Here is a 27,519-nt window from a genome sequence, read left to right as displayed (position 1 = left end):
GCATGCCCTGGATTCGAACTCGCAACTCCAGGGGTGGTAGTGAGTGTCTTTACTTGCTGAGCTACCCAGGCTCCCCAAATTTCAATTGTTTACATTTTGTGAAACATTTGCAGTTGAAATATTCATAGCTTTAGTATACAACCGTGCTAAATTGCAACCCCCCAGAATGCAAGCACTCTTAATGCAATTTTTTCAATTAGTGAAAATCAATTTGCATTTTTGTATCAAAGACATTTGTCATAAATATACTTCTATACACTTAAAAAAACATGGTGTTCATGCACGAGATGCTGAAAAATCAGTGAGACGCAGTGCAACAGACTAAGACATCCGTGTCACGTTTACATAGAAAAACAATTGAAAAACTGTGCAGATGGACACAAAAGCTGTGTCCCAAATGACCCACTATGCACTTAAACAATACACCATGCAGTCAGCCATGCAGTGTATAAATTATCCAAGTGTAGTATCATCCCATATGGAACACTTAAAGTTTTTTTTACTACACCGAAGCATTCTCGCTTTAACAGCTGACGGAAGTGACGTTTCAAACGCACATGATGTGTCGCCGCTAGCTTTAGCGTATTAGCCAAACTCAGTTCAACACTTACATCTTAAATAATGTACATATTCACTTAGCGTGGCTGCTAAGTAAAATAAATAAAGCATTCAGTTCACATTTTTAAGGTGGCGTCTTCACTGAAGTTTCGCAAGTTGCCACGTTCTCCATTATTTGCAATTGTTTTGTCAGACAAGCATCACAGCCAGGTAACTCCACCCCTTAAGATACATACGGCAAGAGGCACATATGGAGCGCACAAAGTAGTATGCTTCTTTCTGTTGCATTTTCAGTGTTACAATACTACTCGCACTACTTGCACTACAAAATGGCATAAAATAGTGCAGAAGTGTACAATTTGGGACGCACCTTAAATTTTTTTAGGTGTGAATGGCCCATTAGAAGGTCCAATGACAGTCCAAGTGTTGAGCTCTGGATTGCATTAATCTAATTGGAGGGGGGCTGCTGATGAAATCATGGCGAGACATTGAAGTGAGACATTTGTGTCTCATTGACCAGAGACTAATTTTTCCAATTGTTTCTTTCCTCTGCCTCCCACACTAATAAATTCCAGCACTTCTTCAATGTGCCACTGCATGTTTCCATCCATTACTGTCACCCTTGCTCTCCCAATAAGGCATTGAATTTCCAGGCACATCTCTGCAGCTGAAAAATTCTATCAGCCCAGAATAATGTAACATACAGCAAATGACACATTAGCATATAATTGAGGATGCAGGATTTGAATGCTCTTTGGACGCTGTCTGTCTCTCTCTCTCTCTCTCTCTGTCTCACTCTCTTTCTCGAAGTGAGACAGCCTAGTCAGTAGTCTTGCCGTCTGGCATGTTTTAATGGAATGTCATTCACATTGCACTGTGAGGTGCTTTAAGCTCTGTTCAAAAACTAAAGGCATCATAGGCATTCCTGACTCAAAGGTTGTTCCAGAAGGTTTTTAATTTAATTATAATTGTGCTGTATCTCGTTTTTGCCAAATTCTAAGGCATTCCTTCTTTGTCTGAATGCATTGCGCAGATGGCAGATGATTAATTTAATTCATTCAATATTAATATAAAAAATAGTTCAGTCTAATTAAAAATGCACTATTTTACATAATATGTGTGTGTGCTGTGTATTTTTATGCTTATTAGGGTGCCCTGATAGGCCAATTGTTAGCTTAGCAATATGCTAACATCAGACTTATTGAAATCAGTTGTGAGTCAAATCTCCCAGGGCCCCGAATAGCATTATATATTTATGAGTATAAAAGTTTTGAGGTAATGAAAAGGTCTATTGCAGCAACGAGGTGACCGGACACAAAAACGCTAATAATAGGGGTATTTTTTTAGAAGTGAGAAAATTGTGTTGCTTCACCTTATAGATGTATTTAAAAGAATATTCCAGGTTCAATACAAGTTCAGCTCAATTATCAGCATTTGTGGCATAATGTTGATTTCCACAAAAAATATTTTGAATCGTCCCTCCTTTATTTAAAATAAATAAATGAAATCATGGTTACAGGAAGGCACTTACAATGGAAGTGAATGGGTCCAGTCTATAAATGCTAAAATACACATTGTTTCAAAATTATAGCCACAAGATATAAACAATATGCATGTTAACAATTTTTGTATGATAAAATCACTTACTAACCCTATCTGTGTAAAGTTTTGTCCAATATTACAACTTTATTGTCATGACAACAAAACCCTGTAATCCCGGTATTGGGTATAACTTTACACAAATAAGGTTAGTAAGCTTAAGTTTATCACACCTAAAATCATGTTAACGTGTATAATGTTCACATGTTGTGGCTATATTTTTAATACAGTGTTTTAGAGTTTAGAGTTTATTGACTGGCCACATTCACTTCCATTGTAAGTGCCTGAACTGAAGTACTGTAACTGTTTTATATATATATATATATATATATATATATATATATATATATATATATATATATATATTAGAAACAAGTAGTGAGTCAGAATAATCTTTTGTGTTAATCAACATTATTCTGAGGAAGAGTGGGTTGCTCAAATCGTCATTACTTATCTAGTAAAAATACTATTCATGGAAGCTTTGCAAATGTGCATTTTCTTTTTTTCTACTTTGTAGAATGCTGTTAATTGAGCTTAACTTGTACTGAACCCAGAATATTCCTAATTTAGTGGGCAAAATTGATCATTACATCCATTATCTTAAACATTTAGCACCAGTTGCAGTTGGAAACAAGTAAAAATAGGTATCCACGTTTGAACTTCCCCTGCTAATGCATCATGGCAAAATAAGTCTTTATTTCACAATTGCGAAACACAGAACCACAAAAAGAAAGTGCTGCAGTAAAGAGTAATGGCTTGATGGACACCAATTATTATTATTATTATTATTATTATTATTATTTTATTCTGTTATCCAGGTAGTGATGTTTGGAATGTCAAATCGATTAAGTTTGTGTACTATTGCATCTTGGGTACAACACACATTATTTTAAACATTTTTTAAAAGTGTTTATAATATATTATATGGTCCTAATTTTGAATCTGAACACGTTGTGGTGATTCGAAATAAACCGGAAAATTCTTTAAAAATCAAAAATAAAACATGAAATCTATTGTGTTCAAGTTTTTAAAATAGAATTCCATAATGATTTTTATACAGAAATCCTCACTGCCATGGTTTCAGCTTAGTTTCATGAATATCACCCCCGTACTGAGTTGCTGCATAAGTAGAGTAGATTGTTCCACATCTGTCACTGACAAGGTTCCATATCTGTTAGAATGCTGTCTCAGAAGTTAGCTTCTTTGTAAGTAGTCTTCTTCTTACTTAGTAGGCAGTGAGGTAGCTCACTAGGTTTTGGAATAGACCCATAGATTATTATGCAATGGGATGCAAAAGCACTTGTTGACACATTTCATGTTTGATATATATGTGATTTCAGTTCCGTCCAAACTTCATGGTGCATGTTCTCGGCAACAAAGTCAGGTTTTGCTTCTTTGTCCTTGTCCTTCCAGACCGCTGATGCGTTTTCTGTTCAGAATGCCAAGTCGACCCTGAACAGCAGGAGCAGCTATCTCGCCCCCTCCACCACGGCCCCACCTCCTTCCACAACCCCCATTTCCATGGTAGGTTCCCATGGCAACCCCATCCTCTGCAGTGCCAGGTTTTACGAGGTTTCTCCTCTGTGCATGTTCTATCCACAACAACAGAATGACACTAGGTACCTTTTGTATCCTGTTATTTCAGCTATGCGGGTATTCACAGACCAGTATTGTTATCTCTAGTTTACACCTGGGCTTGAAAAATAAATGTGCGATAAATGTTTCTCCTTTTTGTCCAAGTCTGTAATTGCAGGCACCACTACAGATATTGGCATCAATTGCTCAATTTGCATCAATGTGTAAGGTTCTGAATTAAGTGAATTCCCAAACTCACTCTGTCGTAGAATTAACCAGTTATTTTATAAACGTCTCGCAGTTCTGCCGCCTTGCTTAAAGGAACTGTTCACCCAAAAATGGAAATTCTGTTGTCATTTACTCACCCTAATGTTGTTCCAAACCTGTTTAACTTTCTTTCTGCTGTGAAACACAAAATATGCATTCAGAGTAGACTGCCTAAGTGTGTCTTTTTCATACAGTGAAAGGTTTTCAGTGAATAACGACCTAAATTAATTAAATGACTTTAAAAGTTTAGAGTTAAAATTGTACACAATGCTGTTGCATGACTTTAGAAGACTAGGAATAATGCACGAGTGTAAGGACTACTTCTGTGATGCTTTTTTTGTTGTTTTTTTTTGGGAGTTTGACAGCCCCTGGTCACCATCCACTTTCACTGTATGGAAGAGAGCAGCACTATACATCCTACTAAATTTCTCCTTTGGTGCTCTAAGAAAGAAACAAGTCATATGGGTTTGTAACAACATAAGACTAAGTTTCCCCTTTTGGCTGAACCATCCCTTTAATATTTCCTTAGGATATGCAGAGGTAAGACAATACTGTGTTCAGTGCGAGAAGAAAAGCCATCGAAGCACCTGATTAACAGTATGGTGGTGCCTCTGATGTGACTTAACGTTTGACAAGAGCACAGGGTTGAGGTTGGAGAGTCCCTCGTCAAGGCGAACTCACCAGAGCAGCATTTGCCCACCTGTGTAATGGATTTATGGAGCTCTCTGACATTTATATTCAGGAGAGGATGAGAGGGAGAGACAGCAAAGGACCCTCAACTGCCCATTTTTGTGCTTGCCGAGAAGGAACGTGACACGTATACTACAGGGAAAGATGCAGTGATCTGGGGCGATATTTACACAGGGCTGGTGCAGCAGGCACCTTTATATGATCTTGAACTTTCTGAACTTTTTCAGATTGTTTTTGTTCCAAATATACAATTAATTTAAATGTATGAAATATTATAATAATAAAATTACATGAGACATTAATCCTATGCTATTTTAACATGCAATGATCATCGTTCTCTGCAATAATAATAAAAGAAAAAAATGCCTCTGAAAAACAACAACACACCCTAATGGCTTTGACTAAATACTCATTGCAACATATTTATCACATTTACTCTCTGGAGATGCTCTCGCACAAGGGAGTTTGTTGTTCCCTTAAAAATATACATAGGGGTCTAAAAGTCCACATTAAAAATATGTCATTTAAAATTCAGTTTAAACCTGGAAGTACACGTTTGAAAAGTTTTAAACTAAGAAATGTTATGAAATGTGTTGAATAGAATGAAAATGAATAGAGGAAACAGATGAATAGAAGAAATATGTTGAGTTTATTCCAGCTCGAGTGCATGCTGTCATTAAAGCAAAATGGGAATATAACAAATATGAAGATGTTCAGAAATTTTCAATTCAAATTCTCACTCAAATTGTTATGCTGGTAGTATAATTGTTGATAAAAACATTTGTATTAAATTAGAAAAATGCTTAAACTGTGGACTTTTTAATCCCACTTTATACAATCATTTAAATGCTTGTAACATCTCTTGATCTCCTGTTTCACAGCCCGCAGAGCCGGTTGATGCGGTTGCCGTCAGGGCTGTTCCTTTAAACAGACCGAGCATTCTGAAGAGCATCCAGCCGCCAACATCCATGTTTGAGGATGCAGGACTGGTCCTGAGGCAGGTCAGACAGAGCAGGAAGGTTTTAGAAGAAAACTTGGAGGCCGTTTTGAGAGCTGAAGGTGGAGAGGTGCTTCATAGCCAGTTAGAGGCACTGTCGAAAAACAGGTACGGGTGTTTAGCAGCGTTTTAACGAATTTCAGAATCAGAAAATTAAAAGCAGCAATCATAATACCTTACCAAAACCACCACCTTTCATTATCCAGTCAATTTCTGATGGATAAAATCAAGTCCCACCTTACATTTTTGTCTTGTTGAATATCCTCAATAATATTTCACATTATGGATGGAAAAAGGGGTTATCAACTTTCTTACATGTTGATTTTAAAAGCCATGCCATATAAATATGGTAATCGAACATTACCTGGTATAGTGTATATCAAAGTACCATTGTTTTACTATCTGATAACACAATTGATCTATGGTATAACCACAGTACTTTTTTGTAAGGCATGTCTTTGTTTTCTTATCTTTAATTGCATTTATTTCCCATGATTATTAATGGTAACATGAGCGGAAAATCTGAGGATTTTGCTAGTCGCAAAGTGTACTGCTCTAGCAAATTTATTCACACCTCTGAGAGCCTTACTGCTTAACTCCAAGGCATTTTTTGTGAATGTTTTCATGCTTTTAAAAGTTTGGCCGTACTGGGTGGTGAACCGGCATGTGAATTTAATTGACAGCTGGCCACCGAGCACACTCCAGACAGGAAAGGGCTAATCCAAATGGAACCATCACTGTGATTGGCATCTGTCTGTGGATGCCTCTACCCAGATGCCACCTGAGGGTAACAGTTCTGGCATCACATTAAACTTGGCACGGAATATAAAAAAAAAAAAAAAAAAAGAAAAAAGGCAAGCACATTTGTCAGTCACATGGGTTAAAATACAAAATGGCAGCAAAAAATGCTGCAGCTGTTCTACAGATTTTTTTAAATCGTAGCTTTCACGGCTGCATGAATTTCTATCTTATTGGTTCTCAATTTAAATACTTTCCATCACTATATTTTTCATGAGCATGAGGAAAAGTGCATGAATTCTCAACAGTCAGTCCTAAATAATTATAATAATAATATAAAAATGAAATTAAAGGAATTATTCACTGAAAAATACAAATTCTGTCATTTGTAACTCAACCTCATGTTGTTCCACACCTGAGTGCTTTATTTTTACCACTGAACACGAAAGTAGAAACTTTGAAAGAATATTTACACAGCTCTTTTCATACAACAATAGTTCATAGTAACCACATTTGTCAAGCTTTAAAAAAAAAAATAAATACCTGAAAACTTGTCCATATGATTCATGTGATATATTCCAAGTCTTCTAATGCCATACGATAGCATTGTGTGTGGGACAGATGGAAATTTAAGTTGTTTTCACTGTTAATCCAGAGTCAGTTCTGTAGAAACTGACCACTGGTATTAAAATGAATGGGAGAAACTGGAAAGCTCAATGGCCAACAGATGCAGAAAAGGAAGTCCCGCCTTACAGGTAAAGGAGCCAATCACCTTTTAGATAGGCAGACATCAGCTGTCAGTCAACGTGAGAACGTGCATGTGCATTAGCTGAACCAGCTGACACGATCTGAGCTAAAGAAGCACTATTAATGATACAATTGTTGTCATATTTTACTGTTGATTTGAGATATGCTCCTTGATCATAATATTGACCAACCGTTTTGGAGATTTCGGTCTTTCTTCATTCAAGTAGATAGGTGCTGTACTTTTACTGTATGCCGCTTTTTTACATTGAAAATAGCTGCTCGGGAGCCTTCCAAAGATTGCAGCAGAGTGAACTGTTTTGCCTTGTGTGGTGAGGAGGAGGGCGTGTCCTGGCCAAGAGGATTCGCGCCTGGCGCTGAGTTGCCCAATCAGCGGAAGAGAGATAAAAGGAGGAGCTGGGGACACCAGAGAGAGAGAGAGAGAGAGAGATGCACGCAGCAGTTTTTTTGTGTGCACAAGTGGAGGAGTTCAAGTATCTCGGGGTCTTGTTCACGAGTGAGGGAAAGTTGGAGTGTGAGATTGACAGGCAGATCGGTGCAGCGTGTGCAGTAATGCGGTCGCTGTATCGAACCGTGGTGGTGAAGAAGGAGCTGAGCCTGAAGGCAAAGCTCTCAATTTACCCGTCAGTGTATGTTCCAACCCTCACCTAAGGTCATGAGCTTTGGGTAGTGACCGAAAGTATAAGATCTTGAATACAAGCGGCCGAAATGAGCTTTCTTCATTGGGTGTCAGGGATCACCCTAAGGGATAGGGTGTGAAGCTCTGACATCCGAGAGGGTCTCAGAATAGAACCGCTTCTCCTCCGCATTGAAAGGAGCCAGTTGAGGTGGTTCGGGCATCTGATTAAGATGCCTCCTGGACGCTTCCTGCGGAGGTGTTTCAGGCATGTCCAACTGGGAGGAGGCCCAGGGGAAGACCCAGAACATAATGGAGGGATTATATCTCTGGTCTGGCCTGGGAAACCCTCGGGATCCCCCAGGATATGCTGGAGGATGTGGCCGGGGAAAAGGACGAATGGGCTACTTTGCTTAGTCTGCTGCCACCGCAACCCTGTCCCGGATAAGCAGTCAAAGATGGATGGATGGATAGCGACTTTAGTTAATCTTAGTTATGTGTTAATCAGTCTCTGCCAATGGTTTTGTCTAGCCTGTGTTTGTCCAGATTCAAAAATGGTGCATCAACGTCTGTTGTATGGAAAGAGCTGTGTAAAGATTCTTCAAAAATGTCTACTTCTGTGTTCCACCGAAAAAACGACATAATGTTTGACAAATGAAATGATAATTGTCATAATTTCCTTCCTGTCACCCTCCAAAACTGCTAAGGAACAGAAAAATAAATTTATAAATACTTAAAAAAAAAAAATATATTAAAAACATTTCAATGTAAAAGGTAATGAATATCCTGGTCCGTTAATACATTAGCAGTTGAAGATTCACTTTAAAGCTTATAAAAGGGCCTAAAAGTATCATGAAAGTAGTGCATGCGTCAAATTCCAAGTCATTTTCGGTGAAAGTCTCAATGCCTGTTGCAAGTTTATGAGCGCTTAAAAGAATATTTTGGGTTCAATAAAAGTTAAGCTCAGTCGACAGCATGTGTGGCATAATGTTGATTACCACAAAATTTACTTTTACCTCTTCCTTCTTTTCTTTAAAAAAAAAAAGCAAAAATCTGGGTTCCAGTGAGGCACTTACAATGGAAGTGAATGGGGCCAATCTACAAATTATAAAATACTCACTGTTTCAAAAGTATAACCACAAGACATAAACAACATGTGAGTTAATGATTTTAGTCCAATAAAATCACTTACTAACCTTTTCTTTGTTGTTCTAGCCAGTTTTACAATTTATTGCCATGAACCCTGTAATCCCACAAGAAAGAAAGTAATATAGATTTGGAGCGACATGAGAGTAAATGATGACAGAATTTTTATTTTTGGGGGAACTTTTCCTTTAATGAATTTTCATTTTTCTGTCAAGTATTTCTTTAAATGTTAGTTTGAAACAGAAACTGTGCTTTTAGATTACACTGTAAAGTCAGACCGAACCTCACTCTCAGCATGGTGTCGTTGGTGGAGTCTCAGCACCAGGAGATTATGTCACTGTGAATTATGGAGAGTTCACATGTTTTTGCAGCTTTTAAAAGACATAGTGCTCAGAGCCATGTGAAAGGGGGGTTGATTTTGCACTGGGGTTGAGTCTGCTTTAACAGGTCTCTCCGAGAGGGGTAACGCTTTATAGCAGGAGGTCATACTTCGTCTTACCATTCTGCCTGCTCTCAATGTGACATTACCCCACATCCCTCCAACACAGAGCAGCTAATGGCTTGTGATACACCATGAGCTGTAGTCTCTGCCCATATCATGCACATTTTCAGAGAGAGAGAGAGACAGATAGAGACATGGCAGCAGCAGAGTGCTAAAGCAGCAGTTTAAAAACTGAAATGGAGAAGGCCGCCCCAGGACTGCTGTCTGTTATATGATGCTAAAGCTGTGATAACAGAAAGAACAGTAGTGTTCTCTGGCTTTCTAAGGCTCAATGCATTGCCGGCATGGGGGAGATCACAGGGAATGGCTTTTGATGATCAAATACTTTAAAATAAATATTAGTGGTGAGCAATATTCGTTTTTAAATAGCAGATGCAGACAAAGACAATTAAAAGTCCTGGGTGGCCCGAGACGCCAGCCCCGGTGGATACCCCCACTTGTCGCAATTGCAAGATGTAATGCCCAATTAACTAGAAATGTTATTGCAAATATGGAAAGATAAAGTCAAAATTGTGAGATGTAAAATCACAAAAACAAGAAGTTATGTTGTCATTACAAGAATAAACTCTGTCAAAGCTGCTATTATATATTATATAAAATAAAATGTACATTAATGTATAAATTATATAGTGATAAGTAAAAGCCTAATATAATATAATAATAACTATTATTATTGTTATTGTTCTTAACAATAATTATAATTAAACAATTATAATTATTAGTATTTAATGAATAATTAATATTAATATACAATATAGTTATTAATAGCAAATAATTTTTTATAATTTATTATGTAAATATATTTTGCTGTTTTAATTATGAATTATGACATATTATTTTATTCTATTCATTTATTCATTTGTATTATTTTTGAATGGCCAAATACTGGCTGATAAATCCATCTATCATATTTTATAATTATAATTAAAAAAAAATGTTTTTACCAATTAACGCATATTGTAGAATATACATACCGTTATTTTAAATACATAAAAGTTACACGGAATGTCTAATGTATTTTTTTAAATTATTTTATTCGAACTTTTTTGCCAAGAACCTCCAAATATGATGATCACTTTGCAAGGGACCCCTTCCTGAAATTTAAAGGCAGCTATGTGTCATGAATAAAAACCCATTTAAAATGTGAAAGGAAAAATAGGAAGAATTTTATGTTGTTAGATTAAATTTGGATGTTGTTAAATTAACTTTTATGTCACACTGTACTAAAGCCAAAAGAAATTATCAAAATATTATCTGTAAAATAGTTACTTTGTATGAAGTTGACTACATATGTATCATCTGTCCAATATTAATGTTAAATGTATAAATATGAAGAGAAACATTCAATTCATTTATAAAGTTCTTTTCACAGATTTTCTTTTAGAAATCAGTAACAAATATTTTTTCATTAAACTAGATAGATTTGTTGTAATTTCTTACTGTTAAACGTTAGGGCTGTCAATGAAATAATCGTAGTTGATCTAATGATTTCTGACCAGTCTTCAGAAAGCATGAAACTATTATAATGTAAAATTCAGTAAATGTGTTAACTATTCCACTCTTTCATTTATTAATTTCATTTATTTTTATTTGATTTCTTTTACATTTTTACACTTATTTTCACTGATATTTTTTGCAGACCCCCTAGCACTCCCTGGGGGTCTCCGGACCCCAGTTTGAAAACCCACATGTTAAATTACATGACGTCATCATGTGCTTTGTTTCAATCCAAAAGCTTCACCACAGCCCAACAAAGATAGGATCTGTTTTTCTTGGCTCGACAGTCCCCCTCTGATACCTCTCAAACCCGTCTCAGTATCCAAACTCTTCAAGGAAAATGTCAGCCCCAATGTTAATTGTCTCCAAAATGGCAGTTGCAATCAGCTCTCTCTCCTAATGTCTGTGTGTGCATGAAAACACAAACGAGCTGATTGATGCGGCTGCCTCTCCCTGCTCTAATGGCTTTGATCTTTTCCTCTGCTGAAAGGTCGCAGGGATTGAGGTGCCAGATGCTGCTCTCCCCCGTTCACCGGTTGAGCCCGTGCCACCCGTGCCGCAGGGAGAGAGCGTTTCACATCGTGCTTTATGTGCAGAGCTTGATGAATTCATTCATTTGAGGATGTGACACTGCAAAACGAGTCAGAAGTTAGATTGTATTCCCGCCATCCATTGTGGTGAAATTTTAATGAGGGCATGTGCAGTATTAACGCTGACTACCACCCCTGGAGTCGGGAGTTCGAATCCAGGGTGTGCTGAGTGACTCCAGCCAGGTCTCATAAGCAACCAAATTGGCACGGTAGGGAGGGTAGAGTCACATGGGGTAACCTCACATGCTGTGAGTCTCCGCGGTGTCATGCACAACCAGCCACGTGATAAGATGCGTGGATTGACGGTCTCAGAAGCGGAGGCAACTGAGACTTGTCCTCCGCCACCCGGATTGAGGTGAGTAACCCACCACCACGAGGACCTACTAAGTAGTGGGAATTGGGCATTCCAAATTGGGGAGAAAAGGGTATAAATAAAATATAAAATAAAACAAAATGAGGGCATGTGCAAATGTGAAAGTTTAGAATCTCGTTTTTTTTTCTACGTCATTATGCACTGTGGACCCTCCTCTGAAAAGTTGCACCTCACACTTAGGTAAATGCAATATTTTCACAGTTTAAGTTTCAATGACTTTGTAATTGTAATTATACCACGTGCTGAAAAGCTCATGAAGGATATTGCATAATTCAACAGATGGCGAAGACTTTGGGTTTCAAAGACAGCGGTGAGATTTATCACTTGTCTTGCTGTTTCTATCTGGTTTTATTGAATCTTCATGCAGTCTTCACTTATAACTGTTATAGCTCCGTTATGTCAGTAGCCAAGGCTCAGAATTCAACTTCAATTATGTTCAAGTTTCATTTCGGCTTCACATCATAACTCTCAAATGAAAAGGTGTTCAGATGTCTTAATATTGAGTTATGTAATTGGTTGTTGTGTCAACGGCTTTTTAAAGAGCGCTTGATGATTATGGTAATTACCTTGAGAATCATATTTATTATTAACCTCAGAGATTATGCACTTTTATTCCTCAGAGACCAAGTGTTTGGGTTTTGATGACTGTCAAAGTCACAGTTCTTGTCCACTCCTTTCACAGCTTTGAAGTAATTTCTCTTTTTTTCCTTTGCATTTTTTAGATCTTACTGTGCTTAAACAGAACAATAGCAATTGTTTTGTTTTATATAAAGTATTCTGTTACCACTGTGTCATCCACGATAGTAGGGATATGCAAAACTACATATTTTCAAAACTGATGAGTCGGTGGGTTTTCAGAACAATTAGTCGCTCTTAAAGGATTAGTTCACTTATTATAATTACATAAAATTCTGTCATTATTTACTCCCCTCATGTTCCAAAACTACATGAGTTTCTTTCTTCTGGTGGAGCATAGATATTTTAAAGAATGTTTTAATCACAGTTGATAGTGACTCACTTTAAAGCTTGAAAAGCACCCAAATGAGTCATGAAAGTAGTCATGTGACTCGTGCATCATATTCCTATTTAGTCTCTTAAAGGCATATGTTCACTGTATGATGAACAGACTGAAATATAAGTCGTTATTCACTCTCAAATCAAATCATATCATTGATCGACTCACGGAGCCCAAATCAAATATGGCGACATGTCATTTACATTAAACCTCATTGGTTCTTGCGTTTCTCGTGACTAAATGTCGTGGCCTCATCACCAATGAGGTTTTATGTTAACATTAATTAAAACATATCATCAGGAGAAGTTAAATAGGTTTGAAACAACATGAGGGTGAGTACATAATGACAGAATTTTCCATTTTTGGAGGCACCATTCCTTTAAGGAAGGCCAAACATTTTAGTCTAGTTAAACTAATTTCTCAACCTCACTAATCTCCACTCCCAACTCCTGACATTTGCTGATTCTGATATTTACAGGTAACATTTTTAAAGCCGTCAGCTAATAAGGTTCAGCCTTTATCTCTTTCCGAGTCCTCCAAGAGTTTTTACATAGTTTCATTTCATGCCCTTCAGCTCTCTAATTAATTTCTTAGTTTTTGTGGAGGAATATGAATAAAGGGAAGTGCTAAATAGCCTTTATGGCTCATTTTCCACTTTTTACCTCCCGAAAGATAGAATTTACGGGATAATAATGAGATCAAAGGGGCTCGGTTGGAGGACGATGAAGAAAATGGCGAGTAGTCTGAAGAGGTTAATTGCAGGTCATTCTCTGCGCTCGTATCAATTGTGCTCCATTTGGAATCACAAGTGTCTTCAAGCATCATCTGATTAGGCGAATCCATCACACGCCAGATGCTCGGCAGAGACACAGGATGCTTCGACGCTTAGTGACAGGACTGCTATGGGCAGCCAGGGCCTTTATCTCAGAGCTTCTGTTTGTGTGTCGAGAGCTGCTTGTGAGATATGTGGACAGCTGTGGATCTGTGAGTCCTTGTGTACTCTATTTTTCTGTAACTCTGTGTAGATGTGGAAGTTTGTGCATGTGGACAGGGTCCATTGGATATTGGGTAAAGATCAGCAGAGCTCCATTTTCTTTGCGTTCCTATTCATTTTCTCCATAGGGGAAACGATAACTCCAAAACCTTTAAAGACAGACCTACCGTGAGCTCTGAGGTTGTTAATCGATGGTATATGCTTCTGTTGAAGCCACCAGCTCGCGTTTCCATCTTCATTTAAAAAAAATAATGTTTTATGGCGGACTTTATGATGAAAAACTACACTACCTATGATACAGCAGAGAAAGATCCACCAATCAGAGAATCACGGCAAACAAAGCACAGCAAAAGAGCTCTGCAGCGACCGCCCACTTCCATGATGCACTGAATTAAGTCGGTCTTCCGACAGTCTTCTCAAACTACTTATATATTTGTGTATTTCGGAATATTTTGCAATAAAATTAAAACGTATCGATTCTATACTTTTAAAAAACAAATTTATATCAGTAGTTTTATATTTTGATTATGTTTTTAATTTGATTACGTCACTTTGGAATGCTTCATGGGATTGTAGTTCATTCCCTCTTGAAAGATGTTATGTACACGTTCTTGTACCTTTGTCTTTTTGTTCGATTTTCAAATACTGCTTCAAATCTAAGTTGGTAATGTTGTGATTCACCTCCAAATTGATTGATTTGGTTCATGGCTCTGAACTCTTTTATGAAGGATTTTATGAAGTCCTAATGGAAAAAATTAATGTGAAAATACTTTTAAAACCAAGACGGTTGAATTAGTAGGTGGCAATGTTGCACTCTGTGGTGGTGGAGGGAAAACTGCTATTTCTAAGTATCTTAAAATTTTAACACAATATTCTAACACCAAGACTCAATGTTTTTAGTTTTCAGCACTTATTTCACATTAATGTTTAGGGGATTGAGCACCACTCAGAGCATGTGTGTGAGATGTTCTTCGACATTAGGTTAACAAACACTACATTTTTCCTATTTGACTAAAACAAAAACACAACTAGCTAGGAATATATGTCTATAGGGTTTTTGCTTAATGCAAGGGTTTTTGCTTAATGCAAATGCTAGAACAAAGGTTCCTCAGCCCACCATTTTTTTTCTTCTATTATTACAATATATCACTGTTTTGAATTACATCCACTAAGCATGACGAATCGCAATATTATCGTACCACAACAAAGATATCGCAACAGTATGGTATCGCCAAGTCCCTGCTGATTCCCACCACTACTTCCTAATGGCACACACACTAGAGAAAGCTCTAATGGAGCATTTGACGGTTAGGATTGGGTAAGATGGGTTTTTAGGGTGTGGAAAAAGCCAGGTGACGTATTCATGAAAAGTTCTTTGGATAAATTATAAAAAGTTTGTAAAAATTTTCCTGAAGAACAACATTCTTAAGAAGTCTTTTCTTAAGAATCCAAAATATTTTACACTTTTTTTCCTTAAGATAGATAATAATAATAAGGTAGCGGTTTAGAAGAGTTTTATTAAGAATTTTTTGTGCATCCAGCCCCAGGTCCAACTCACCTACTAATTAGTTTTGCACATTCTGACCTGAACGTACCATCCCCGTTGAAATCCACGGATTTGCAACATTCTCTGACATGGCTTAAACTCCAGTGTGTAGGCACCCTTACACAAAGACACAAAAGTACTCCCCATTCCAGCCCTCATGAACTCTCCTGTGTTACGAATCAAACCCCAAAAACTCTGAGATGAAGAGGAAAATGGAAGTGAGCTTTAGATACATGGGCTGTTTGCGGTTCAGAGCAGCAGTTGGACAGCATGCTGGGAGTGTCACTCATCTCCTCATCTCTGTGATTTATACAGTGCAATAAGTGATGCAGAGATGGGCTAACAGGCCTTTAGACAGCAGGGCATTAGCATAATGTGTACTGTGGAGAAACACTGGAAGACTATTGCGCCTCTAAACGCAGTATGCCACATTTAGATTAGCTCTGGCTGCAGATGTCGTCTTTCACTAGGATGTGGTATCTCAGACAGTCTGGACGTGAACATAAAAATAACTTAAAACTTCCTTCAAATTGTCAGCTGTATGTTTTTGGTCATATATATTTTCCATGCACTCAATGCAAGAACTGGTTTGCAGTCTATTTACATTCAGTTAATTTGGAAGACGTAGAAATTCAACTTATGATTAAAGATTCATGTCTATGTATGTGTTCCCTTCCACGTAACGAATTGAATTCACACTTTGAGGTAAATTAATCTCTGAAAGTAGCTGAACTGAAACCAGATACAGCTAGACAATAATTATTACGTAATCGAAAATAATTATTTATGCATTTTTTTCCAAAGCAACTTACATTTTATCACCAACAATTTAGCATTATATTTTCCAGTTTGTTCCATGGGAGTCGAACCCACTACTTGAGGTTGCTCATCCAATTGAACTATAGGTTACCACATAATCAATTTGATGGCCGATATTATAAATCTAATCCGTTTTGCCTGTTTTTAAAAATAAATTATTAATAAATATTATTATATTATTTATTATTACACTAATATATATATATATATATATGTGTTAGCCTATTAAGCATTTAATGTCACAACAAATTTCCATCAGATTGAACTGTGTGATTTTTAACTACATTAAATTAATAAAACTGAAAAGTTTTTTTTTTATTATTATTTAATTTTCTTAAAGGTTCTCAATTCAATTTGATGGAAATTAGTTATGAAATTAAAAAAAAAATGGTGTATTTATAATTATTATATTACTTACACTAATATAATGATTATTTATAGTATTATTATATTGTAAATAATAATAATATTGATTCTATAATAAATACTACTAGTGCTAATAAAAATTCTAGAATTGACTGTTTTAGTATGCCTCTGAACACTATGCACTGAACATTAGCAATCCATTTAAATTGTTAATTTAGCTTAGCTTTTATTGTGCAATTTAATTCATGATTGAAGATTTGTGTCTATGCATATCCTTCAAAATAAAAGGCTAAATTGAATAAAAGTCTTTGTAGGGTACCCTACAAAGTATTTGAAGGTCTAAAAACACCTACAGCAACACAACAAGGTTTACCAGCAAGAAAATTTGCTCTGTCGCTTTTGGGTGTAGATTAATATTTTTTTTCTGCCATGTCTTTGAGGATGTTTGCTGAAAGTTGACGGCCTGATATGTGTTTTGTCCTGTAGAGATGTCACTGATGAACTGAGGATAAAGAAGACAGTTAATGCCTGGATCAATACACTGAGCAAGGAGATACAGGTAAGCTGAACTGCACGATTTCTCCCTTTTTCCTTTCTTTCTTTTTTCTCTTTGTTTTTTTTTTTTTTTTTTTTTTTTTTTAAGCCCTCAAATACATCTGATTTTTTTGCACAATCTGTTGTGCTTTTTGTTCTTACATTCTTACATACTTTATCTCTCTTTAAGTTATTTGTAGTGAATGACATTCAAATTTTGAAAGCGATTTGAAATTCTTTGGCAGTAGAAAACCAGGTGCAGGAGTGTTAAACAAAATCTCTTGTGCACACTTTCAAGCCTCCCTGACTACTATGCCCTCTAACTCTTTCTCCTTTCCACCCACTTGGCAGGATGACCTGGTGAGGGAGAGCTCTGTTTCAGAGAAGAGGATTATGGAGAGGAGCGATGCTGCAGTCTCTAAAGTAGTGCATGAGGGCCAGGGGAGCAGGAGTGGGTGCGGGGCTGGTCCGAGAGGGGGAGGAAGAGGAGTAGGAGGAAGAGGGAGAGGCAATGGCTCTGCAGCAGGGAGAAAATCCTCTGTGAGAGGCTCTGTAAGAGCACAGGCAGAGAATACGCAACCACATGGCAAACCACACACTCTGTCTGTCAGAACCAAACCTGCACCGAGCCAAGAGACGGTGAGCAGGATTGCACCGATATTATCTATTAAAATTCGTAATGTGTGCACACAGTGGACAGTGGAAAAACTCCTATCATAATTATATATTAATAGCTCTGTTCCTAATCTAGTTAGCTGCCTAGCTAGACAGCATTTTAAGCCATCAAAGGTGCACCCTAATGCAAAAGCTGCTCCAAATATTAAGCAGCAAAATTGTACTGCTTTCTAAGATACAGTTGTGTTCAAAAGTTTGCATACCCTTGGAGAATTGGTAATATATGAACCATTTTTAAAGAAAACATGAGTGAGCAGGCAAAACACATTTCTTTTATTTCTTATGGGATTCATATTCAACTGAAGGTTATAACAGAATGGCATAATCATAAAACAAAACATGGCAACAAAGAAAAAAAATGAAATGACCCCCGTTCAAAAGTCTGCATACCCTAAGTTCTTAATACTGTGTATTGCCCCCTTTAGCATCAATGACAGCGTGCAGTCTTTTGTAATAGTTGTCTATGAGGCCCCAAATTCGTGCAGGTGGTATAGCTGCCCATTGGTCTTGGCAAAATGCCTCCAGGTCATGCAAAGTCTTTGGTCGTCTTGCATGAACCGCACGTTTGAGATCTCTCCAGAGTGGCTCGATGATATTAAGGTCAGGAGACTGTGATGACCACTCCAGAACCTTCACCTTTTTCTGCTGTAACCACTGGAGGGTCAACTTGGCCTTGTGCTTAGTGTCACTGTCATGCTGGAAAGTCCAAGAGCGTCCCATGTGCAGCTTTCGCGCAGAAGAATGCAAATTGTCTGCCAGTATTTTCTGATAACATGCTGCATTCATCTTGCCATGAATTTTCACAAGATTCCCCATGCCTTTAGAGCTCACACACCCCCAACACATCAGTGAGCCACCACCATGCTTCACAGTGGGGATGGTACTCTTTTCACTATAGGCCTTGTTGACCCCTCTCCAAACATAGCGCTTATTGTTGTGACCATAAAGCTCTATTTTGGTCTCGTCACTCCAAATTACAGTGTGCCAGGCGTGTGGCGTGTCAAGGTGTTGTCGGGCATATTGTAACCCGGCTTTTTTGTGGCATTGGCGCAGTAAAGGCTTCTTTCTGGCAACTCGACCATGCAGCTCATTTTTGTTCAAGTATCGTCATATTGTGCTCCTTGAAACAACCACACCATCTTTTTCCAGAGCAGTCTGTATTTCTCCTGAGGTTACCTGTGGGTTTTTCTTTGTATCCCGAACAATTCTTCTGGCAGTTGTGGCTGAAATCTTTCTTGGTCTACCTGACCTTGGCTTGGTATCAAGAGATCCCCGAATTTTCCACTTCTTAAAAAGTGATTGAACAGTACTGACTGGCATTTTCAAGGCTTTGGATATCTTTTTATACCCTTTTCCATCTTTATAAAGTTCCATTACCTTGTTACGCAGGTCTTTTGACAGTTCTTTTCTGCTCCCCATGGCTCAGTATCTAGCCTGCTCAGTGCATCCACGTGAGAGCTAACAAACTCATAGATTATGTATACACAGACACTAGTTGCAATTTTAAAAGCCACAGGTGTGGGAAATTAATCTTTAATTGCCATTTAAACCTGTGTGTGTCACCTTGTGTGTCTGTAACAAGGCCAAACATTCAAGGGTATGTAAACTTTTGATCAGGGCCATTTGGGTGATTTCTGTTATCATTATGATTTAAACAGGAGCCAAACAACTATGTGATAATAAATGGCTTCATATGATTACAATCCTTAAATAAAAGACAGTTTTGTTTTTGCATGATCAGTAATATTTTCAAAATCAATGCCAAAATTTCACAATTTCTGCCAGGGTATGCAAACTTTTGAGCACAACTGTACCTCATTTGAGCCAGAATCTAAGGCAGCATCACATGGTTCTTTAACATTAAAGGCAATCTCAGATGCCTGTTCAGTTCATCCACGATTGCAAACAAGATTATAAATATAGAAATGTAGAAAAAACGTGTTTTTAAAAAATTGACTATTTCACCCAACAGACCCTTTTCACCTTTTATGCCGATGTAAAATAAGGAAATGAAATTGTACAGTCAGCCGATCATTGTTGCAATGACCCAGAGTGAAGGGTCTTGTATCACCCTGAAGGGACTTATTTTGAGATTATGACCGGCTGAATGCACATTATCCCATTTATTACACGACTACCTACCAAATAAATTAATGGATATGAAATATTGATTTGTGTTGAAATTATGTTATTATGTAAGAAGAAAGAGACCACAGAAAATGATCATTTGACTGCTTTTTATCCTGCTTGTTACATGACTACTTGCTAAATAAATAAGTAATTAAATATATGGACATTAAATATTGATTTTAGTTAAAATTATTTTATTATTAGCTTTACTTGTTAAGATCGCAGAGTAATATGTAGGAAAGATGGCTCACAATACCCAGATGTCTGGTGAAATATCACTTTATCTCCGGATGTGCAGTCACTATTCAGAAATATCAGACCGCTGAATGACGATTGACTAATCAGAATAGAATATTCCAAAGAGCTATGTTTTAAATTAGGTTAAACTTCTATAGCAGTAAATGGGAGACCACAGCAAATATTTTTGCATTCCTATTTGCTCCAGCAGCAAAAGAAAAAATCCACTAGCATTTCATTGACTTTCCAAATGAATATATAAAATTGTTTGCTAGATTTACGATGCTAAAATAGGTTGAAGATGTGTCATAACAGAGAGAAATGTTGATTACTGAAAAGTATACAAAAAAAATAAAATCTATTCAAAAATAGACATTTTTACCTAATGTTTGTTGGTGCTACAGTAAGTAGCTTTATGCTTAGAGTAACACGTTGTTAGCTTAGCAACATGCTAACACCAGACACTGTTGAAATTAAGGTTTGAGTCTCCTGTGCATTAATAGTTGGCCTACTTGTGTGCCAAAAATAGTTTCTGCCTATATAGAGTGTTTCAAAACACTCCAGACATCAAAAATGGAAAGGTAACATACAAAAATATCATTTATAATACGTGACAATCTTCCCTGATAAAAATGCGACAACATGCCCAACCTAACTTTCTGGTGAAAAGTATCTATACAAAAACAATTCAGTCTGTTTTAAATAGACAATTGTTACCTAATATTTGTGTGTGCTAAGTAGCTTTATGCTTAGAGTAGCACGTTGTTGGCTTAGCAACATGCTAACATCAGACTCTGTTGAAATTAAGGGTTGAGTCTCCTGTGCATTAATAGTTGGCCTACTTGTGTGCCACAAATAGTTTCTGCCTATATGGAGTGTTTCAATAAAAAAAAAATCCATAAAAGCGTTTTAAATCCATTTGGCTATTCCATGCTTACATGAGCAAGTCTATGATTTTTGTACTTTGGAAGTGCACTGTGACCAGTTTTATTGCATGCAACCTAGTTTGTATGTGTCATTGTGAAGTGTACCAAGTTTACCAAATAAATGTGTATCAGGATGGTGTACAATGTTTACCATAGATATGAATGCGTCATAGTGCAATGTACTGTTTAACATTAGAAATAGTGTTTTATACTTCAGTTTACCATTTCTTAGTAACAATAAGATTTGGAGTTAAAATTCCAATTGTGCATATGTATCTTTTCTCAACATGTTTTAAACACCTTATTTAAAACCTTCTTAAATTATATAGATTTATGTGAGTTCTACCCTCCAAAGTAAATCGTAACAATCATAATTGTTTGTTATAGCTCTTGAGGAAACAAGCAAACATAATCAAACCACACTGGCATACATTCAGACAGGGTCAGTTAAATTATGTAGGCATCCTTTTTCCAAAAAGTTTAAATGTGTTCATATGACAAAGATATTTTTCATGAAAGTTAGGTTGGGGCATGTTGTACATTTTTTTTTAAGGGCAGGTTGTCACGTTTTATAAATGATATTTTTGTATGTTACCTTGTCCATTTTTGTTTTTTAATGAATCGTTATGTGCCGCATAACTGTTTTACCCAATTTTCACATGAAGCCTACACAACTGGTTTAGTAGCCAGTTCCACATTGACAACATGTCCCATATAGTGTGATGAGATGCCACGCTACTGGGGCAAGTTGTCACAAAACCGGGCAACATTTGTTCAGTGAACTCTCTATATTCCTGGGCAAGATTGATGATAATGTTCAGTAGCTTTTTTGACAAGACTTCAAGGTATGTGGCTATGCAGGAGTTGATCTAAAAAATATATATCTACCCTGAGAAATATGTAATGGTGTTAAAAGTTTGACAGCTATTCCTAGGTCTCCCTTATGATATTTTATGGATGAGTGTGTCCTATTATAGTGTAGCATGTTTTCTTGATGATTAACAATAAAACATGATACACATGAGTAAGTTTGTTGATTGAGTGTATTTAAATTTTTTTTTTATTCAGGCTCAGCCAGTGGTGCTAAAAGCTCAGAATGATCAGGAGTATCTGGCCAAGCTGTACGGAAAAGCTCTTTATGAGGGGCATCGCCGAACACTGAAGAAAGGCCCTTACCTTCGATTCAACTCCCCCTTGCCAAAATCCAAAATTCAACGACCCAAAGTAATAGAGACTGTCAAAGGTGAGTTATATAGGCACCTATATAATTTCAAAGATTTTTAAATAGGATGTATTAAGCTCTTCACTTGTTTTAATGTCTTGATACTTTTTCTCTTTATTCTTTCTCGTAGGGGTTAAGATGAAGTCTTTTAAAACACAGACTAGTCAGTTTGTGGATGGTGCTTCTGCCCTACAGTCTTCAGTCTCTGAGCCCCATATCCTGTTCATCCCCAGTGACCCGGACCAGCAACAGCAGCCTGGTTCTTCAGTGCAGGACTACCTCATTCCCATGGCTATCCCTTTAGGTGTAGTAAGCCTGCATTAACACAGTCTTGAATTGCATTGCACACCAGAGAGTACTATTATTAACACACCAGACTATCTTTAAATAATCACAACAATCTGGGACTTGAGACCTAAAGAAATACTCATTGTACGACAACCAGAACTGAAATAATTCTTAGTGGAAAACAAAGAATTGAAATAGTCTCAAAATCTAGTGAGATAACTTGCTGTTTAAAGGTAAAGTGTGTAATTTCGAAAATATCTGTTTTCAAACAGGTTTCCAAAACACTTCCCCTGCCTTATAATGGTCGGACAAACAGATCGTCCTGCCGCTAACTCATTGGTTGAGCCAATATTGCTGTGTCGGGATGTTCAAACAAAGATATTGTTCAACCTATGAATGCCTAACTTCCAGTATTACTGCATATTAGGATGGGATAGGAGTATTTTAACATCAGAAAAGAATACACACTTCACCTTCAATGCCCATGAGTGCAGTTGGGTATATGGATCTTATAAACAGTATTATAATGGAAATGGAACTACATTTTAAACAGTTTTTCACATGGATGACTCTAGTTTTTGAGACAAAGCTTCTCTCTTTAACTGAAAATGCACATAACCAAACATTTTTCTTTAGTGTCCCCTGTACCTTTGTCTATTCAAAAATAAAGATGTGCACTAAGGCTTGAATGGTTGCGACAGCCTCCACATTCTGCATTCATAAAATGGTCCCTCCTCAGACTGGCTCCAAATACACCGCAGCATTAAAGAATGGACTTAATTAGACATACATTTCAGCAGTGTAAGTTTAGCTCTTAATTACGGATGCCTCTCCTACTTGTTAAAAAGCCTTGATACGCCACTCTCTTTTAATCACTTCACTGTCAGGGACATTAATGCTGTTCTATTACACTCCCAATTTCCCAGCTGCAATCACCACAAGCTTCATCTCAGGTCTGACCTTGAACGGTTAGAGGTAATTTGGTTTATTAGCCTGAACAACCATATGTATGAAAACCCCGCCACGCTTTACAAGGCCACTTTTTATGGCAGTAATTGCAAAGAGCCAATCAAAAACATTTTGAAAACATCATGAAAGTGTTTGTATTATGAGATATTTTTTTTAAAATTAATGGCATTAGTTTGTTAACGGCTGAATTGCCAGTCATTAGTATTATTTTCTGCAATGGACTGAAGTGGTAATTAAAGGTATTGCTTGAAATAATAGTTGTGACGAAGCACCTTTTCGTCATTAAAACTGTTGTTTCCTGAATTGCAACTCAGGGTATTGAAAATAAAATGAAATGGTGGAGAATGGAGTGGTACTATTGAAATGGCAGGTGGTCATTTTGTGGGCTGTTGCCCGTCTGCTGGACCGACCTCTGATCTGAGCTACGCTAGAGTGAAGAATCTGCTAATCACATCTGCAATGCAGTGTCTTAAAGAATGAACCTTTCTTATAGTCATAGCACCAATTTCCTTACATTTATCATATTTTTTTGCCTGTAAAAGTCATTGCAATGAATAAAATCTTAGAAGTTATGGGAGTTTCCGTAGTAAATATACATTTTCTAGTTGTGTTCTGCTCTATAGTAATTTCTCAGATAGATTTTGTATTGTAGCGTAAAACTTGCTTGCAAGCAAGCCATGGTGATGTCCGATTTAAGAGCAAATTGCTCTTTGCAGTCAGTTCTTTTCAATGAATCAGTCAAACTGACCAATCACAAATTAGTTGCAATGATACAATAGCGAATTGGACTGAATTTGAATGATTTTTTAATATCCTCATCCAGTAATCGAATACAAGAATGTTAGAGAAAAGAAATGGAGATTCATTGGTCAGAGGGAACCCTGATGCTAATGTCAGTAATATGTGATGCTGCGTTCACGTACTGTCGGAATTACTGCAATTACGAGATGACAATTTTAAGATTCTACTTGGAGCTGTTCACGTCCTCAGACCGAGAAATTATTTGTTTATGTTAATGCTCATAAGGCCAAAACGGATTGTTGTATGGCTTTGTTGTTGATGACAGCAAAATATTTCACCTTTACATTCATTCAATCAATAATTCACTTTTATATGTTTTTGCTAAATGTTAAATAAGAAAGCGCTCCAGGTAACACTGGCTATAATAAAATAGCATATGAAACAGAAATATGTTGACGTACCTTTTGAGGTCGCTGCCATATTGGTTTTGTTTACATGATGCCACGACTGTCAAATTGGAGCTTGCATATAATTCAGTGTTTAAAACTTGTAATTACGAGTTCTAGGAAGACATGAACATGTTTTTACAAGTAAGAGTCTTGTAATTACGGTAATTTCCGATATGGCGAGAACGCCATTAGCCATGTCTTAACCAGGTATGAAACAAGTAATTTCACACTGAAATGAATATCTGGCGCAATGCGACACATTCTCAGACAATCAGAGCATATTTAATGTTTAATATGCAACTACGACCAAAACATTGCCATGATGCTCATCGCTCTTGTCGTGGTCATGTCTAGTTGTCGCTTGTCAATTAATCATAGCGTGCCTGGCTAAGTTTCCAGCGACAAGCAATTTGTTTGTTGGCTTTGAATTCGAAAAGGCCATTCAAAACATATTTGAGGTTTAATACAGTTCTGTGGAGAGGGAAATTTAGACCAATACGATTTCACTGTGGGTGGGGCTACCCAGCATTACAACAGAAATATAAGGCAAAAATGTTCTTGTTACTTGTGGTCGTGGCTAGTTAAGTAAAAACTGAAATTTACACTGAAGAATTTATCGCCGATTAATCGCATCACATCTAGTTAGGACATGGTTTTTGAACCCTTATATGTAGAAATTGTACATGTTGTTTTATTTTCTGTCTAATTTTAAAGGCAAAGTCAGTTAAAGACACATTTTCCTGATAGCATTTCACCTCGTCTCCATCTCATTCCCCAAGCCGTAGCTATTAGACCTGTCTTACTTTCATCTAACGGGAGCCAAGCATCTCCTGATAACTTCTTTAATACCCTGCATTGGCCAACGGCACTTGGAGCATATCAGGAGCCTTTTACCAGCCCGGGGTGATATTTCAGATGAGGTGATTCCCAAGGCGTTTTAATCGTTTCATATACCATCCGCTAGTTTTGTCCCTGTGGCTTGTTCTATTTCCCGTCACACTGAATGTGTGTGTTAAACCCAAGCAGAAAGTTCCAGACTCATTAATAACTTCCGAGCCAGTTCTGCAGGATTGCAGGGGGGGTATCTCTGAAGGAGAGGGTGCAGACCGGTCCGGTCTGGATTGGATTGACTCATCAAGGCTCAGACTTGTTCTCTGGAGGGCTGTAGATTAGAGCTGGCCTAATTTTCCCTCCTCCGTGACTCTCCGGGGAGGACGGTGGGAATTGCAGAGTGCCCCATGGGAATGGAGAATGAGCCTTTCATCTGCTGCAGATGTTTGGTATGGCTCATCCACATACGGCCCCCAAGTCACAGTCACACGCAAACTACAGCAGGCAAGTTCTGCATAGAAGAGAAAAGAAAGTGGCAGTCCAATCAACTCCACCAGTGATCAAGGGCTTCTTGTGTTTGGCAGACTGTAAACTTATACTGTTTAGAGCGGTGTTTTGTCCATGTTTCTATGTAACATGTAGAGAAGACTATTTTCTGTGAAAGGAAATGTTCACCCATAAAATGTTGTTGTTGTTTACTTCCTTGTACTTCCATTGACTTCCATAGTTACTGATTGACATTTGAAGGAACATCACAATATACATTTTTGCCTACATCACCCACCCCCTAGTAGTCTGTAATAACTTATTATTTAGCCATTGCTTTTGCAAACTCATTTGGCCTTGCTGTTTTCTTGTATGTAATGCCCACTTTTGATGATCCAATTAACTCCCAGTATATAATTTATTTTCCTTGAAGATTGTCCTGTTTCACTAGAAATTTTCTATCATCATATTATGGAAATAAAATAAGTTGTGAATCAGCAATTGTTGTTTGGCTTTAAGCTCAGGGGCATGCATGATTCCGTTTTTCCCTCCCTACCTTTCTTTATATAATAAATGATCTTTTTGTGTTCTTTGCTAAATATATTATTGATTAAGAAACAATCCATTGCGAAGACTCACAGTTCACATCCTGTTTACTGCTCTTGCATGCACTAGATGTTTTGAGCAACTCACGCTCACTTTGTCATGCCGTCTCTGAGGTGAATACATATACTTTATTGATTGATAGGAGAAATTGCTCTGGCAGTAGCCCCCGCAGTGAAGATGTGACTTAATTTTGTTGCTTTAAATTGCATGTGGTTGCAGAAAGAAGCGTGTGCTCATATAGTACTGTGTGAAATTTTTGGGAAACTGTGAAAAATGCTGTGAAGTGGACAGCACCCATTCTTTTGGGTATACTTGCACTCAGTTTTTCAAGGTTATTGGCACATACTGTAAGTATTTCTAAGCATCTTGGTGAACTTGCGACAGTTAGGGTTATTAGGTTTAGTATAGTAGGGTTAGCTTCTATACTAGCCTTAGTATAGAAGTATTTAGTATTTAGGCTGTCTCAGTTGCTTCTTTCTTTTCATGTAATCCCAGACTGACTTGATAATGTTGAGATCTTGTCTTTCGGTGGGCCATACCATCTTTTGCAGGTCTCCTTGTTCTTCTGTTCTATTCTGACTATTCTGTTCTGTTCTATTGTATTCTATTTTTTATTTTTATTTTCTATTTACTAAAGGAATGTTTGGAAATCTAAGGCCACATCCACACTAATACTTTTTTGTTTAAAAATGCATTGATTTAGCTGTTTCTTCCTCACATCCACACTGAAATGGCATTTTCCTACACTGAAAACAGCATTGCCAACGTGTGG

At 37.3% G+C, this 27,519-nt stretch overlaps 1 protein-coding gene across 1 annotated transcript in view; it reads left to right on the top strand.

Annotated features, from left to right (window-relative positions):
- Nucleotides 1-27,519, top strand: part of kiaa0586 (KIAA0586 ortholog) — a 175,386-nt gene that overhangs the window by 69,865 nt on the left and 78,002 nt on the right. Inside the window, exons 11-16 of the mRNA XM_051647034.1 lie at nt 3,571-3,681; nt 5,571-5,794; nt 17,140-17,212; nt 17,539-17,826; nt 22,224-22,398; nt 22,508-22,681. Of these exons, the coding sequence (XP_051502994.1) occupies nt 3,571-3,681; nt 5,571-5,794; nt 17,140-17,212; nt 17,539-17,826; nt 22,224-22,398; nt 22,508-22,681 (1,045 nt within the window). The remainder of the gene's footprint in view (nt 1-3,570; nt 3,682-5,570; nt 5,795-17,139; nt 17,213-17,538; nt 17,827-22,223; nt 22,399-22,507; nt 22,682-27,519) is intronic.

Source organism: Myxocyprinus asiaticus, chromosome 20 (genome assembly GCF_019703515.2).
Source record: "Myxocyprinus asiaticus isolate MX2 ecotype Aquarium Trade chromosome 20, UBuf_Myxa_2, whole genome shotgun sequence".
In the NCBI taxonomy this organism is placed as follows: Eukaryota; Metazoa; Chordata; class Actinopteri; order Cypriniformes; family Catostomidae; genus Myxocyprinus; species Myxocyprinus asiaticus.
Note: the sequence above shows the minus strand (reverse complement) of the source record. Positions and strands in the feature narration are given on the sequence as shown.